Genomic DNA, 16115 nt, shown 5'->3' with positions numbered 1-16115 from the left:
GATCACTTCTCCATTTTTGTTGCGAAGTTGAACTAAAATGAAGCAGCCACTGCTGAAGACCATGGCTTGTCCAACACAAATCATGAGAAAGAGAAGAAACAGAAGTAGAAACTCTTGCCAGTAAAATATGTAATAAAACAGAGTCTAGTCGTATTTGAAAAAGTAAAGTCACATCTTCTGTTTGGACCTGTCGCATGTATTTTGGGAGTGTAGGTTATTGGGACCAAACATTGCAAGGCAGCTTTGGAAAGTGTGTTTAAATAGTTTTGGAGAAGCTGAAGAGCCCTCTGAGTCTTAAGCTTGCCACTTGTTTACAATTGTGTGTATCAAAGAGCCTTCATCATAAGCTGAGTAGAAATATTTGCATCTAACCACACATATTATACTTCATTTGTGATTAATTTAAAGTGGTTTTGGTTGTAGAGCATGGATTAAGAGTGTGGTAAATTGCATCACTTTTAAACACTCATTCATATCCCAAAGAATGTAAAAACTGCCCTTTTTTCCCTTATTGTATGTGGTTTCAAAGTTTAGATTTTTTTTCTGTGAGAGTGTAAAATATGGAGAACTTCTGGCAGGAAAGCTTAGGGTAAGAACTGGTAATATTTTTGAACCATTCATGACTGTGGGGAAGGAGATGAGTTTTGAAATAAGTGTCTGCCGTACATAAAATAACAATTAAAAAAACGAAAGGGCCCCACGAGGAAGGCAAAAACCGCGTCAGAAAGGCCTGGGGTTAAAACTAGCATTTCCTCCTTCGCCTTGGGGCGAAGGGAGGGCCTGCCCTGCCCTGCCCCCGGACGGCCCCGGTCCGGACGCGCTCGGAGCGGCGAGCAGCCCCGGCCGTTGGCGGGGGGGGCAGTTGGGGAGTGGCAGGTGCGGAACGCTTCCCTCCCCCGCCCATACACACACACGCCCTGGCCGTTGGCGGCGGGCAGCCGGGCCGCCGCAGGGCCGGCAACGGCCGCCGAGGCGCCGCGCCTCAGAGCCGGCGGCGGTGACGTCACGGGAAGCGCGCCGCGCCGCCTGCGAGTCCCCACCGCCGAAATGACAGTAAGGGGTTACCGTGGGGAGGCGGGGGGATGTCACGTGGCGGGAGGCAGGTGGAGCGCCGGGCAGCGCCCCGCCCCTTCCGGCGGGCGCTGCCGGAATCTCCGCGGAGGGGCGGCCGGGCAGGGGGCTGCGACCGGCTCTCGCCGCTGTTCCCCGCCTCCCCCCGCGGCCAGTCCCTCTCTCCCTCCTCTCATGGCGGCGGAGCGCGCGGGCACCGGCCCCTCCTACCGCCCGCTCCGGCCTCCCCCCCCTCCCTCTCCTCCTCTTTGTCCGCGCGCGGCGGCGGCGGCCGCGGGGCCCCTCCCGGCAGGGATGTGAGGGGCGGCGACCGCAGGTAACCGGGTAGAGGCAGGAGGGGGGGGCCGGCTCGGCCGCGGCTCGCCGGGCGGGAGGGGGGCGGCGGTGTGGCCGGCCCCTCAGAGGGCGGGGTAAGGGGGGGCGGGCAGCCGTTGGGGGGGAGGCTGAACCGTTGGGGGGAGGGCGGTGCCTGCGGGCGTGCGGCACGTCCCCGCGCCCACGTGCCCCCGCCGCCCGGCCCGAGCCAGGGCCCCGCGTGGGCAGCCTCTCACCGGACGGCTTGGGCCCCCGTCACCGGGGGGCACCAGTCGTTTTGGCTGCTGCCTGCCTGCCTTCCCAGCGCTGTCCTAGCGATTCCCCTCCCGCCCCCGCGCCGTGTTTGGGGACACTCTCTGTGGGTGAGGAGAGAGCAGGCCAGGGCGAGCCGTGCCTCGGTTTCCTCGATGGGCCGGCTTTCCTTAGGGCGGGTGGTGGTGATTACGGGTGGCTGTCACGGCTACGTGAGCTGAACCTGTCTGCAGGAGCCCAAGGAGCCTTCCGTGGTGTTGATTTCTACTTAGTGGGAAATTGATCTGGTTTTGGCTCTGGAGACGATGATGATGATAATTTAAAAAGTTATGGATGCTTGTTAGACTCTTTAGCCAGCACAGAATTAGCAAGTTACAGTGTGCTAATAGTACCAAAGCTGTTGTGTTTTCATACTCCTTAGTGGAGTGTGCATGTTGTTATCAGGGAGTTGAACCAGCATGTCGTGGGTTTGCTCCAGGATTGGGTTTAGTGGAGATTGAAGTTTGTGCAGTTTGGTTCCAGATCAACAGAACTTCAAAATCCTGGTTGTGCTTTAGCTTGAGGTGTGTGTGGGGGGGAACTATAGCTTTGGATTTTAGTTCAGAATAATGTTTTGCGTTCATTTTCCTACTGTGAAGATACAGGTTGGGTCTGACTCTTTAGTCCCTGATTTCCTTGCTCACTTCTTTCTTTCCCTTGATGTTCTTCATTTTCCTGCAATAATTTTAACACTATTTTAAATTAAAACATTATGGAAGCTATCCCACCTCTTTCTGAATGCCTCATTGTATATATCTTTTTCCTAAAAGGAAACAGTTCATTGGTAGGAAGTAATTATGTAAGTTCTCGTTTGTATTCTTGCACTTAGAATTAAGCATTGTACTGGTTCTGTTTTCATTAAAAGTTACTAATTCTTCTCAAGATAAAATCCTAGCAAAGAGAAAGCAAGTTTTAACATTATGGGTCATGTCAAAGCAAAAACTGCAGCTGAAGTCTAGATCTGACTTCTAATTTACTGACTTATCTTACATTTGAAATTGCCCATCTTAAATTTAGTGGACCTGTGCTGGTGACTCATCCTACTGAGCATGAGGTTAGCACAATAGGTACAGCAAAGATAAAGCAGGTCATGTCATCTAAGCTTAGCTTTGAGTCTATTTTGATAGACTTCTAGGAAATACAGTCCTTACAATATCAGTTACAAAGCACCTTCTGTAGTAGTTCATGTGTAGTGCCTGAATACCACTCTGTTTAGCAGATATTCTCTTTTGAAAAGAGAATACATATAAGTAAGAAATGTAAAGAATAAGAAGTACAAAGATCTCTAGTATAAAATTTTTGTTTTCTCCCAGTATCTCCAAATGGAATGCTTCTTGCTTTTGCTTTGTTAATGAAAATCTGCTACATAGAAGTAAGTTTCCCCACTGTTAAAGTAAAACTTAAAGTAGGCAACTTTTAAAATGTTTATGTATCTTTTGCCTTCTGGATACTTGTGCTAGTGCCTCAGATTATAGGGTTTTATATATATATATATATATATATATATATATATAGGCATTTTTATAATATGTCATATTTGAATACTTAGTTTAGCTTGCCTATGCAGTATGTAAATAATTTGTACAACTTTGCACACTCATTCAACCTTGTTGACAAAGCCGGAAAAATATATCTGCATTTGAGCAGACTTAAGGTGCAAAATTGGAGGTACTCGTTCCTGAATAATTTATACAGAATCTTGGGGTACTGTGCGTGTGCATCTCAGTCTTTTAAAGATGCATGTGATTAAGTTTTGAATGAGCATCTCTTGTCTTAATGCTATATTGTACCTGTCCTTTTAGTGTTCTCTCTATCCCTATGTTTAAAAAAAAAAGTTCATGAGTGAATAGAACACAGCTGAAGAAAAAGACCCAAGTTGGCTGTTTTGGGGGATTTTAGTAATCTTATGGAATATCTGTTCATATTTTTTTTCATAGGAGTTCTGTATATAAACATCATCTAAAAACTCACAGTACTAAAGCCAATAATTAGAACCTTATAATAGTTTTTGTAATAAAAATGCCTTAGCACTTAAGTTACAGAACAAAATTGAAAGGATTGGGATAGTATTTCACTTCAACTTTAGTGTGCTACCTTTTGAAGAACAGCTTAGACCTCAAATTACTTTATTTGATAAGTGAAAAGCAAAAGGCATGAAATAACTGTAAGGTTTCAGGTGAGATATCTCTAAGGAAGATCAAATTTAAAAATCATGTTAATTTGTTATTCAGATGTTTTAAAAACAGAAATCCTTCCCCTTTTTAAGGCATAGATAAGACAGTGTACAGAGTCTTGTGTTTGGCTTGCATGAAAATGAGATTAACTTGAAATCATGGACATATTTTTTTTTTTCACTGAGTTATTAAAATGTCAATATTATTTTAACTTAAATTTTAAAAACCTCACATTGAAATTTTTAAGAAGCAAATGCCTCTGGATTTCTGAACAGATTTGGTATATATGAAGGTTCTTCCAAAGACTCATAATTGAACAGTGAATTGCAGTTTGTTGTCAGGAAGTTTGTTTCTGTTTCCTGTAGTTGTATTCCTGTAGAGGGAAACAAGGGAGCAAGTAATAGTCAATGTACATTTGTTAAAAATTGGTTTGTTGGTTCAGCCCACTTTTCTTCTATGGAAAGCTTATGGATAGGAGGGCATTAAATAGATGCTCTATTTCAAGGTTAGAAACCTAAAACTTAATGTGGAGCTCTTCCAAATAAGCAGAATTGAAAATAGTCATGCAAAAGATGCTGAATGGTTGTATCGGGAGTAACTATTACTAATTTCTTGTCAAAAAAGACCTTTATTTGAAAATCCTTCCATATGAGTAATGTCTGAATCTTGTGCTGTTTACTATTAGTGATCTGAATGAAAGGGCAAAGAAATATTTAATTTATGGATGGCATTGAGCAGGAAAGGGTTGCCAGTGTATAAAAGGCAAAATATTCAGATGAACTGGAAACAGTTCTGAAAAAATAGATGCTATTTATAAGGAATAAATAAAAGTTATTGCATCTAGGCAGGAATGATTGGCTATATGAATACAAGTTGGTGAAAAATAGGTCTGTAGGAAAGAATTTAGATGTTATACTAATTTACGAGTTGAAGATCAGTCAACAGTAGATTACTGCTCAGAAAGGGTTAAGAACACCACCCATCTGGATTTATATAAAAAGAAGTATAGTCTTCTGCTGTATTGCAGAAGTGATAAGAGCTCAGCAAAAATACTGTATGCAGCTTTGGGCGTTGCACCTCATAAAAAGTGAGTGCTATTGGGAAGGGACCCAGAGGAGCACACAGCAGGAGGCCCCAAATCCCTATCTTGCAGAGTAAAATAAGATGTTGGTGCAAAAATGGAGGGAGTTGTAGCTTTTTTGAATCCAATGTGGACAACCAGCCAACAGGCTTCAGTAGTCAAGGTGAAGATCTAGATTAAATAATGAGAATTTCTAACAGTATCAAAACAGTGAGGCATGTCTGGGATGATGTTTGTGACATTTCCTTCATAAGTATTTCTTGGCAGATAACTTGTCTGAATTGTCCATAATGAGGAGGAGCAGTGAATGATGCTGCACTTGGGCAAAGAGTTCAAGTAAATGGCCTGTGAAGGTCCTTTCTAGCTCAGTGACTTCATCCCATTCACACTTTAAGATCAATGTTGAGATGACAGAATGCAGAATTCTAACATTTAAATAGTTTAGAATATACTTAGATTATTTCTAGGAGAAAAGACTGTCCATTTACTCATGAGGGCTGGTGGCCAGGTAGGCTGAGTTAGAACACTTCTCCATATTACTTTTACTACCTGTAATTATTGCCACATACAACGTTCAGCTTGGAAAGGCGATACACATTTTCTTTGACTGATAACTCCCTCACATTATAACACATTATTTCATCTTATATCACTTTTCTAGTGTTTTTGAGTATTTAGAAAGCTTATCTTATTTGATAGAATAAATATTTAACATCTTTTGAGCTGTGTGTGTATGTGTTCTGCTTTTGGGAGAGGAATTGGGAGAGAAGGAGTTTTGAGCAAAGAGACAAAGTGTTTCCTTGGTGTTTTAGACCAGACACGTTGTTTCTTGTCTGCAGCTTTATTTGCCGTTTGTGATACTCCTCATTACATCTTGAAATAAAACAAACTTTGTGGCTAGTCTGGACTTGCTTATGTCTCGGAAGTTTCACCAAAAGGTTTTTCTCCTTCATCTCTCCCTGCCAACTAACCCTCAAATTCGGTACCTTCCCTGTGGTGTTCTTCATCATACTGTTGTGCGCCTTCTGAGAGTTATGAGTCATAGTAGTAGATGATCCACAGGCAGTTTATAAATAGATGGTTCTTCAAGGCATTATAATTGCTATTCCTTGTGCAGATAGGAAAGTCTTATCCCCTCATTACATCTTTGAAGTCAGGGTGATAAGCTAGTATTCCTCCATGAAACTGCTGCTAGTCTTGTATGGATGAAATATTCTGTATGTTAAATCAGCTGTGAACTTGGTTAAAGAGCCTTTGCAAAACTACACCAAATACACCTAAAACCACTGCAAGCTTTGTTTTCCTCCTAAATCTAGCTTCTCTCCTGCGTACAACTTAGTGGTGGCCCTGGTTGCTGCAATATGACAGCTTTGACATGTCCCAAAGCTGAAACGAGAGAGGAGTATAGATTCCAGAAACTGTTCATGTCATTTTCTTTTATTTGGAAATGAGTTTTTCTAGATGATACTTGTGAAGACACATTAGTTCCTCTTCTTTTGCTAAATCTTAGGATTATAATTAAACTACATATCTTCCCCTGAAGTGTAGAACTTAGTGTGCCTGCTATTGCTTTGACTTCACAGCTATACATGTCCATTCCACACATGCAAATTCCATCTACTCTGTATGCAAAGTGAACCAAATCTCACCAGAGAGGAACTGGGTTCACTGTGACTGTGCTACACAAATGGTCAGCAAATGTAGACCTCTGTATAAACCTTAAACAGAAGTATGGCAGTCCAGCCCAAGCAGAAATTGATTGGACTTGCCATTTCCAGGATGACAAAAAAATATTAAACTTAGAAAGAAGAGCTAGCAATATTTTTTGCTAAAAAAAAGGTGGTCAAGATTTGAGAGTTGTTTACAAGATTAACAAAGTGGTTGACAGAGAATCAAAAAATCCTTTTATCTATTTGGGACTTGCAGAAAAGTAAAACTAGTAGTTTTGAAGTGTACCATCTTATGGCGTTTTAAGTCTAAATTCACAAGATTACCTTCTGTCTGTTAGTTTGCAAGTTTTCCTCATTCTTTTGCAATCAAATTCCGTCTCTCTACTTCAAAGGAAAGCAGTCTGTGCTTCTTCCCTTGTCTCTTAAATGCAGTGGATGGACGATGTCAGGACAGAACTAAGTTATGCTCTTCTGACAGAAATGTTTTTGTGTAGACAAAGCTAGGCAAGTGGAGGGGGGAAGTGGTTTTGCCAGTATGGCGAGTTCTGCTTTAGTAAAAAGCTACACTAGTAACCATACTCTTATTTAGTGCTATGGAAGCAAGAACAGATAGGGAAGGGTAGTACTGGGAGAAGACAGGTTTTGAAGAAACAGATGCAGGAATTGGAACAGTGAACTTGCATGGCAGACTGCAAAATGATTTTACCAAGTCCTGGACTCTCTGTGGTATGTCCCTCTCTGCTAGAGTATTGGCAGGGAAGGGGGTGCTTTATATTGCAGTGTCTTGACACCAACATCATACTCCCGTTTGGGGAAGCTACTGCTGAATCTCACCCTAAGAACTTTGGAATTCAGATTCTAATAAGCACTGAAATGGAAGCATTTTATTCCCTCCTTTTTTTTTTTTTTTTTTTTTTGCCCCCTTTTCCTTTTAAATAAAAAGCTTGTTAATGTGACTTGCATCACATGCCACACTTCTGTATATCTGAAAAATAATTGCTTAAGGAAATAAATGCTAGTTTCAGTATATCTGCAATTTGAGTTCCTGGGAAATAAAATTTGTTTTATCGATAGGTATTTTCTCCCTTTAGAACAGTTCTCTATACTGCCATATTTATCAGTTGTCTTAAAATCGAAGCCTAAAAATAGTTTTCATTTCCTGTCACACTGTGGAGAGATTAATCACCTTGAAAATATTTTGAGTTGATTTTTCAGTTTTAAAAACAATTTATAGAGATATCTTAAATTCAAAATCTTAAGTGTTAGATGAAATCTGAGATGATCTCCTTGTAGCATGTATCAGGAGAAAAGATATACTGAAGTAAATTTTCATATGAGGTTAGAGGTCAAGAATCAAAAACCTTGATTTCTATTCTAAAAATTAATGACTTTCTGCTCAGTTGTTGGTAAAGGTCCCACATAACTAAATTTGGAATCTTACCAGTCCTGGTGAAAGCTTTTCAACAGTACACTCATAACTGCTACTGGAGCTATAATTGAAAAGATGCTTCATACAGGTTTTTGAAATTCTTTGTAAAATATATCAACAGATGCCTTTTCTCCTTGGTTCCAGGTTTCCCTTTGATTAATGAGAGGATGACTGCCTGTGCATGAATCTCAAGCTTGTTTGTGTGAGGCACGCTACCCTATGATTAAGCACCTGCTCTAATCTTCTCTTTCATTTTTTTTCTAGTGGGTTTATATGGAAGAGATGCTGTGGTTTTCCTCAAACTCTGTTATAAACTAATTTCAATGTAAGTAATTGATCAGTATCAATATGAAGGATATAGAACTGAGTATATAGAAAATATAAATAGATCACGTTTAAAAGTTTTAACTTTTTTCAAACATTTTCATGTTTGATTGGGATTTCATTTTTTATATTCTGGGTCAGATGCCCTTCTGTGTGTTCAGACTTGTTAGTCACTCATCCTTGCTTCAAAGATTGCTGGGGATTTTTGGCTTTTTTTTTTTTTTTCTTTCTGTGATAGCATGGGCTGTCTGCATTAGAATCATGCATCATAAGCTGTTGATGTTTTCCTATAGAGAATACATATTTATACCAGCTTAATTATGATGTGTATATTTTGCTCAGGTTTCGGTGTTGCATCACTTTGTGTTGAGTAACAGAAGTTCTGCTGTTCACTGATCCATGTGACAGTCTTTAGTTTTACGAGATGAGCCAAACTCGTGGAAGATATGACTTCTATATTGGTCTGGTGTTGGCTATGAGTTCCAGCATTTTCATTGGAGGAAGTTTCATCCTGAAAAAGAAGGGCCTGCTCCGGTTAGCTAGGAAAGGCTCCATGAGAGCAGGTAAATACATGTTTAAGAAACTTTCTGCCATTTGAGCTTAGCAGAAGATGACTACATCTCATCTTGTTTTGACCTTTTTTGTTTGTTACAGGCATCTGAAACCTAGAACATACAGCTGATGTGTTTTTCCTCTGGTGTCAGATATACCTAACTCTGTGTGTGATACATACTATTCAATTTACATTTTATGCCTTCTGGGAACATCTGTTGTACAACTTGTTTGCATGTCAGTTAAGTTTGAATTGTACTTGCAAATTGAACTTGGAACCAGGAGTCTCTTACCTACCTCTCTTTACTCCTGAAAGAATGATTTTAAAGAGTGTAACTGCTTTTGAGTGTCAGGACATTGTTTTAGGCAACTAAAAATCATGTATGGAACTAAGATTTCTTCTGAAAAGTCTGTAAAATGGAGTTGCTGAAAAGTTTTAAAACAAGACAGGAAGATTTTAAATGGTGTTTGGTTTCAGTGATGTGTTAATATTTTACTAAAGCAGAAAAAGCCATTTTAGTGGACTGCTGTGTACAATTCTAACTTTATTTTGTTGAACTGCATTTAATAATATTAAATAGCTTTTAGTCTAGCTGATACCATTTGGGGAATTGATTTTCATCCATTTGCTGACGTAGTTGATCCAAACAGTAAAGCGCTGACTAGTGCTAACTAAGTGTGTGTGTGTGTCCCATAACTGACTCTGTATTTGGCAGATGAGATGCATGCTTGAAGTATCTAGTAGAAAGGTATTCGGAGTTCTGTCTACCACAGAGATAGACTCAGCATAAGGTCTTCAAGATTTTACAAGCCACCAACTTCTCCACCCTCCCCAAATATATGCAAGAGAAAGGAATGAATGTTACACTAGGTCGGAACTGCAAAAGAATATTGGGTTGGGAACAGTGTGCTCCTGATAGCATGTAAGAATGGTTATAGTATCCTTAGATCATTCAGAAGGTTGAATCTGAATATTTTTAATTCAGTACCTTTCATCTTTGCTTCTAAAAGGTGGTTGATTTTGAATGGGATACAGAATTCATGCTTGCTGTGTTGGAGGAGGAAAGTGTCTCTACACTGCACATGTTTGTACATGTAATCAGCCATGTAAGTTGAGCAGTATTTTCAGAAAATGGGTCTCTCTTAAGAAGCATGTAATTTGGACTTTTATGTTGTTAAAGTGAGTTGAAAGAATTCTTTTTCAGGTAAAGCAGATATGGTCACCAGTGCTACTTCCAGTACAAATGAAATAAGTAGTTTTCAAAGTAGGTTGTTGGAGGCATCTGCACATCTGATCGAAGATGATTTGATGTCAACCCCTCTCACTATAGATGCTAGGTATAAAAACACTGCCCATCTTTTTCAGGACATGGACTACAAAAACTGTTTTGGTGACATTATCAGTAACAGTGCTTAGTGTTTGCCTACATATGTTTTCAAAAGAGTAATAAACATTCTTTCAATTTTAGGTCAAGGTGGCCATGCATACCTTAAAGAATGGCTGTGGTGGGCAGGACTTCTTTCAAGTAAGTATCAAAAATATAATTTGCATTATATAATCTAAAGAAATGACTGTGCCATAGATGGCAGCAGTGGTTACAAGAAATGAGCAAGATAGGAATTCTATAGTATATAGCAATGTTATCTGGTTATTTGATGTATGCAACCCTAATGATTTTTAACAACTTCTCTAACATCAGAAGCTCTTTCATTAACTTTTTTTTTTTTCCATGTTGGGCAGTGGAACTAGGCAGACTTCTTGTTTTGCTCGTACTAGCATATGCATTCTGGTTTTTGCCTTAGCACAGATGTGTTTAGATATACAAGGTTCTTTATAGGGAAGTATATTGTGGGATGATGTCTTCTAATTTGGCTGAATGCATTTTAGTATCTGTTGCCCCCCAGCCTCTTCTGTTTTATAAAATATATTAATGGAGGGTTTGTGTCTGCAAGAACGCTTGCTGTGATTCACAGGTTCATTACATAAGACAGCCTAACTTACTTTATTATTATTACTCTGCAGTGGGAGCTGGCGAAGTAGCTAACTTTGCTGCCTATGCTTTTGCACCAGCTACATTAGTGACTCCTTTAGGAGCTCTCAGTGTTCTTGTAAGGTAAGAAACTTAACAGAAGGCAGTGTGATTTCAGAGAGAAAAGAAAATACTTGTTTAGGAATGTCTGTCGTTGAAATATGCTGTAATAGATATGGTTTGTTCTTCTCTGTGAATAAAGAATGCTTATGAACGTTGGGAGTAACTTTGAATCTCTCCAAATATGAAGTGAGGTGATGCTCCAAAATGGTTCTAGCAATGCATCTCTACCCCACCCTGTAAAAACGTATCATCTTCTATAAAGATTGTGCTGCCATTCAGAGAGACCTGGACAGGCTGGAGAGCTGGGCGGAGAGGAACCTCATGAAGTTCAACAAAGGCAAGTGCAGGGTCCTGCACCTAGGGAGGAATAACCCCAGGCACCAGTACAGGTTGGGGGTTGACCTGCTGGAAAGCAGTTCTGCGGAGAAGGACCTGGGGGTCCTGGTGGACACCAAGTTAAGCATGAGGCAGCAATGTGCCCTTGTGGCCAAGAAGGCCAATGGTATCCTGGGGTGCATTAGGCAGAGCATTGCCAGCAGGCCGAGGGAGGTGATCCTCCCCCTCTCCTCAGCCCTGGTGAGGCCACATCTGGAGTACTGTGTCCAGTTCTGGGCTCCCCAGTACAAGAGAGATGTGGCGCTACTGCAGCAAGTCCAGCAAAGGGCTACAAAGATGATTAGGGGACTGGAGAATCTCTCTTAGGAGGAAAGGCTGAGAGAGCTGGGCCTGTTTAGCCTGGAGAAGAGAAGACTGAGAGGAGATCTTATCAATGTTTACAAATATCTGAAGGGAGGGTGTCAAGAGGATGGAGCCAGACTCTTTTCAGCGGTGCCCAGCGACAGGACGCGAGGCAACGGGCACAAACTGAAACACAGGAAGTTCCATCTCAACATGAGAAAAAGCTTCTTCACTGTGAGGGTGACAGAGCACTGGAACAAGTTGCCCAGAGAGGCTGTGGAGTCTCCTTCTCTGGAGATATTCAAAACCCGCCTGGACGTGATCCTGTGCAATGTGCTCTAGGTGACCCTGCCTGAGCAGGGGTGTTGGACTAGATGATCTCCAGAGGTCCCTTCCAACCTCAGCGATTCTGTGATTCTATATTTCAAAAAAAGTTATATTACAGAAGGATAATATTTTCATTCCTAATTAAAGTTAAGGTTTTGTCTTTTAAAGATAATTTTTTTGAGTGCCTAGATACATACAGTGTGTAGTATTTTCCATGCAGTGTTTGAGGAGGTAGCATAAGAAAAAATTTCTTGGGGAGGTGCCAGATATTAAGGGGTAGTTCTGTCCATAGTGAGTATCTTGAGGCAGAAAATCAACTGTGTAGTTATTTTAAGTATATGCTTAATTAGTGGATTTACCATAACTGATTTATGGACATTAATAATTTTCCAGCTCCCTAAAAGCTGCACATGGGAGTATGCAAGTGATCTGTGCAGTCAAAATAACTTGCAAAATGATAAGCAAATTAATGAAATATTACTAATTCCCTGCTTGCTGGGTTTTTTTTTTTTCCTTCTTAGTGCCATTCTGTCATCCTACTTTTTAAACGAAAAACTTAATCTACACGGAAAAATAGGGTGTTTGCTAAGTATCCTGGGATCAACTGTGATGGTGATTCATGCTCCACAAGAGGAGGAAGTAGAAACTTTGAATGAAATGTCCCACAAATTAGGTGATCCAGGTAAGAAAAACGTTGGTTTGATCTCTAAGTAGCTAATACAGGAAGACTTATATGCTTAATTTTCTCTAAGCAGCCCATAATTTCTCTATTATAGTTGTATTACCACTGCTTTCAAGTTCCAGGAAGATAAATCCGTGTCTGCTTTATGTTGTCAAAATGAGGTAGAGATTTGAGTTCTGTGACAAATTCCATAGGGAACTTTGCATGATGCCAGTGAACTTTTCTGGCTTTGAACAAAGTGTCTTGATGTGACCTACTGAGATGATGGTATCCAGCTGTGCTGCTGCATTTGTTTAAAAATGTAATTTTTATAAATTTTAACTGAAGTATGTCAGTCTCTGTAAGCCCAATTTTGAGCTATTCTTAAAATGAGTAAGTAGGTTCTGTGGTAGATGTGTGTCTGCTGAGAAGTATTCTCTTTGAGACTATCTATCTGCTATGCTCAGGTGGAAGATGAGGCACTCTCAAATACACACCTGCAAAATACTGTATATGCAAAGACTACTTCAATTTTAAACATGCAGAAAGGTCTAGCACAGAGATAAGGTTATCTAATCTTAAGGGATGACCTGATTATTGGAAATCAGTGATGAATGCAGCAGCCTGCCAAAACATACATCTTAAAGGGCATTCAGGCACAAGCCCTGTATGCGGCAGCCTCTATGCTTCACTGAGCCTGTGTGTAAGGGAACGTAACAATCTCACCTTCTAGTTGTCATGCTGATAGAATAGTAATATAACATGCTTGAGTTTCATTCTTATTTTAGCTAAAAAAAATTTCAACTTTGATATTTGAGGAGTAATAAAAAAAAATCACTGAGCTTTTCTGCTTACATTGAGCTAGTCAATCATGTGGTTAATACATGCTTTCTTGGTACCTCTCAAAAGGCTTCTGATCATGTATGTAAATAACAAGATCTTTTTCCCAACTGCAGGTTTTGTGGTCTTTGCAACTCTTGTTGTCATTGTGTCTTTAATTCTAATATTTGTGGTGGGACCTCGTCATGGACAGACCAACATTCTTGTGTACATAACAATTTGCTCTGTAATTGGAGCATTATCAGTCTCCTGTGTAAAAGGTTTGGGCATCGCTATAAAGGAACTTTTTGCAGGCAAACCAGTGCTGAAACATCCCTTGTCATGGATTCTGCTGCTAAGCCTTATTGTCTGCGTGAGCACACAGATCAACTATTTAAATAGGGCTCTGGATATATTCAACACTTCAATAGTGACTCCGATATATTATGTATTCTTTACAACATCTGTTTTAACTTGTTCTGCTATCCTTTTCAAGGAGTGGCAACACATGGCGGCTGATGATATTATTGGCACCTTCAGTGGCTTTCTCACTATTATCGTGGGGATCTTTTTATTGCATGCCTTTAAAGATGTTAGTTTCACCCTAGCAAATTTGCCTGTCTCTTTACGGAAAGATGACAGAGCAGCAAATGGTACTTTGCTGAGCACATATGACTGCTTTAATCTTGATGAAGAAAGTTCTACCTGTGTAGGTGAAATACAATCCACTGAGAGTCTCTCTGCCAGGAGAAATGGAAATCTGTCAGCCTTCTGAGAATATCTACATGTTAATTAAGAAAAGAACAATTCTGTAACTCTGGAATTTTTTTCTGCTGTGAAATGTCTGAGCTTGTCTAGAGACTTATGTACTTTTTAACAGTATGTGTAGACAATCGTTAATATTTAAGTTTGATTAGTCTGGACCAAGAACACTGATGGGATTTTAATTTGCCTTATTTTTACTTTAAAAATACTAAAACAACCTCAGACCACAGTTGCTTTTGTTGCTTAAGTAAGTTATGTGTAAATAAATAGTCTCATTTCACTCTTCTGTTTTAAAGATGTATTGCACTAATGACAATTTTATCAAAAATAAATTGCTTTATTTCTGCATTGGTGGTAAATATTGCAATGAACCTGAATCCTTTTGACTTGTACCTGAATGAATACTGAGTGATTGCAAACATACTCAACCAGGTGCTGTATTAAGTATTCTTGTCCCAATTTGTGAAAGAGGAAAGGAAAAACTACAGCCAAGCAAGACTAAGATTTCTCTGAATGTATTGCTGTACTAAAGCTGTATGTTTACAAATGCAGGCTTTACAGTACATCAAAAAAAACCTTACCAAATCAGAGTAGCTGGCTGGGAAGAACAGCAAGGCAGGAGCTTCTGCTTGGATGGGTGAGGTGGTAGCTCCAAGTTTCATGCCAGTTGATGCAGGAGGAGAAATCTGAGCAGTTAATAGTGGCCAAAATATTAACTGACAAGGGCAGGGCAGAATGCAGACTGTAGAAAAGTCAGTGTACACCGGGGTGCCGCTTTCAGCACCAAAGCACCAGCCTAGCAGAAGGGCAGATTAAAATGTCACGCAACACAGGCTGTTACTTTATGTTGTAGTAGATGCTTTAGACTTCAGACTCAGAGACAGGTGAATTAATTAAAAAAAACAGAAGGGGGGAGGAGAGGCTCTCTCTTAAACCTTGTTGTTTTTTTTTCAGGCTAGAAGCAGTTACACCACGTAAAGCAGTTCATAAAAGTGGGTTAATCTACTCCTGTATCCAGAAGCTTAACTCCTTTAAAGTCTAATATCCTGTTGAAAGGAGGAAAAATAAGCCACCTACCTTTGAAAATGTGAAATAAACACCTCATCAGACTACACTATATTTGAAAGTCTCTGACACTCATATTCATGAAAGGGAAAAAAGTGATCATAAAATTCATTTTCAGACCAGTAGTTTTACTGTATTAAAAACTGATTCTCTTATTGCTGCCACTTAACCTGTAAGAATTACAGTTTAATCACATGAGGATTCATTATTTTTAAATAGTTCTTAAAGCAGAAATCAGGCTTTATTAACCATTTATGTACTGCAGTGCCAAGCTTATGCTTAGGGTGCGTGAGATCTATCCCTAAACCAGTTACAGTCGCTTAATTTGTTCATTTCCTTAATTGAAGCCTGAAGCAGGGGAAATGTTTGGTTGATCAGAAGTCATGTTGGCACAGTGTTGTCCAGAATGAAAAAGAAATGTTGCTTAAAACTTTGTGTCAAAGCAGCATCTTGTAAAAGATAATCCTGAAACAAAGTGGTGTAACAAAGCACATGTGTTTCCCACTTCCACCTGGGTCTCCTACCCTCAGTGGCATCCTTGCACATGCTCTCACCACAACAGAGACCCTTCCAGAAAGGCCCCTCTCAAGCACAAAATCCTGGGAAAACTTGTGTTGGTGAAGGTTTGCTTACAGACTGCCTGCCAAATCTCTGCCCTCTTCTTTTGCTGAGGAATTTAATCTCATTTCTTCTCTTTCCTCAAGATCATTTCCTGCCCTGCCCATACCTACACATTCCTCATCTCCTGCTTACATCCCATCAGACACTCATTTCCACTCATTACTGGACTTAATTCTGTT

At 40.2% G+C, this 16115-nt stretch overlaps 1 protein-coding gene across 4 annotated transcripts; it reads left to right on the top strand.

Moving 5' to 3' along the window:
- Positions 1-1130: 1130 nt before the first annotated feature.
- On the top strand, positions 1131-14598 carry NIPA2 (NIPA magnesium transporter 2). Of its 4 annotated transcripts, none has more exons than XM_067294180.1 (8): positions 1131-1387; positions 8296-8356; positions 8698-8918; positions 10377-10433; positions 10931-11021; positions 11263-11337; positions 12527-12687; positions 13623-14598. In XM_067294180.1, the coding sequence occupies exons 3-8, from the start codon at positions 8780-8782 to the stop codon at positions 14258-14260; spliced, it is 1161 nt and encodes a 386-aa protein (XP_067150281.1). In that variant the 5' UTR covers positions 1131-1387; positions 8296-8356; positions 8698-8779; the 3' UTR covers positions 14261-14598. The 4 variants fall into 4 exon arrangements, with proteins under 4 accessions (XP_067150281.1, XP_067150303.1, XP_067150291.1 ...); XM_067294190.1 differs by lacking the exon at positions 1131-1387 and adding an exon at positions 3032-3049; XM_067294202.1 differs by lacking the exon at positions 11263-11337.
- The last annotated feature ends 1517 nt before the right edge of the window (positions 14599-16115 follow it).

The sequence above is a fragment of the Apteryx mantelli genome, chromosome 1 (genome assembly GCF_036417845.1).
Source record: "Apteryx mantelli isolate bAptMan1 chromosome 1, bAptMan1.hap1, whole genome shotgun sequence".
Taxonomy (NCBI): domain Eukaryota; kingdom Metazoa; phylum Chordata; class Aves; order Apterygiformes; family Apterygidae; genus Apteryx; species Apteryx mantelli.
The sequence above is the reverse complement of the archived record's forward strand: the minus strand, read 5'-3'. Positions and strand labels throughout refer to the sequence as shown.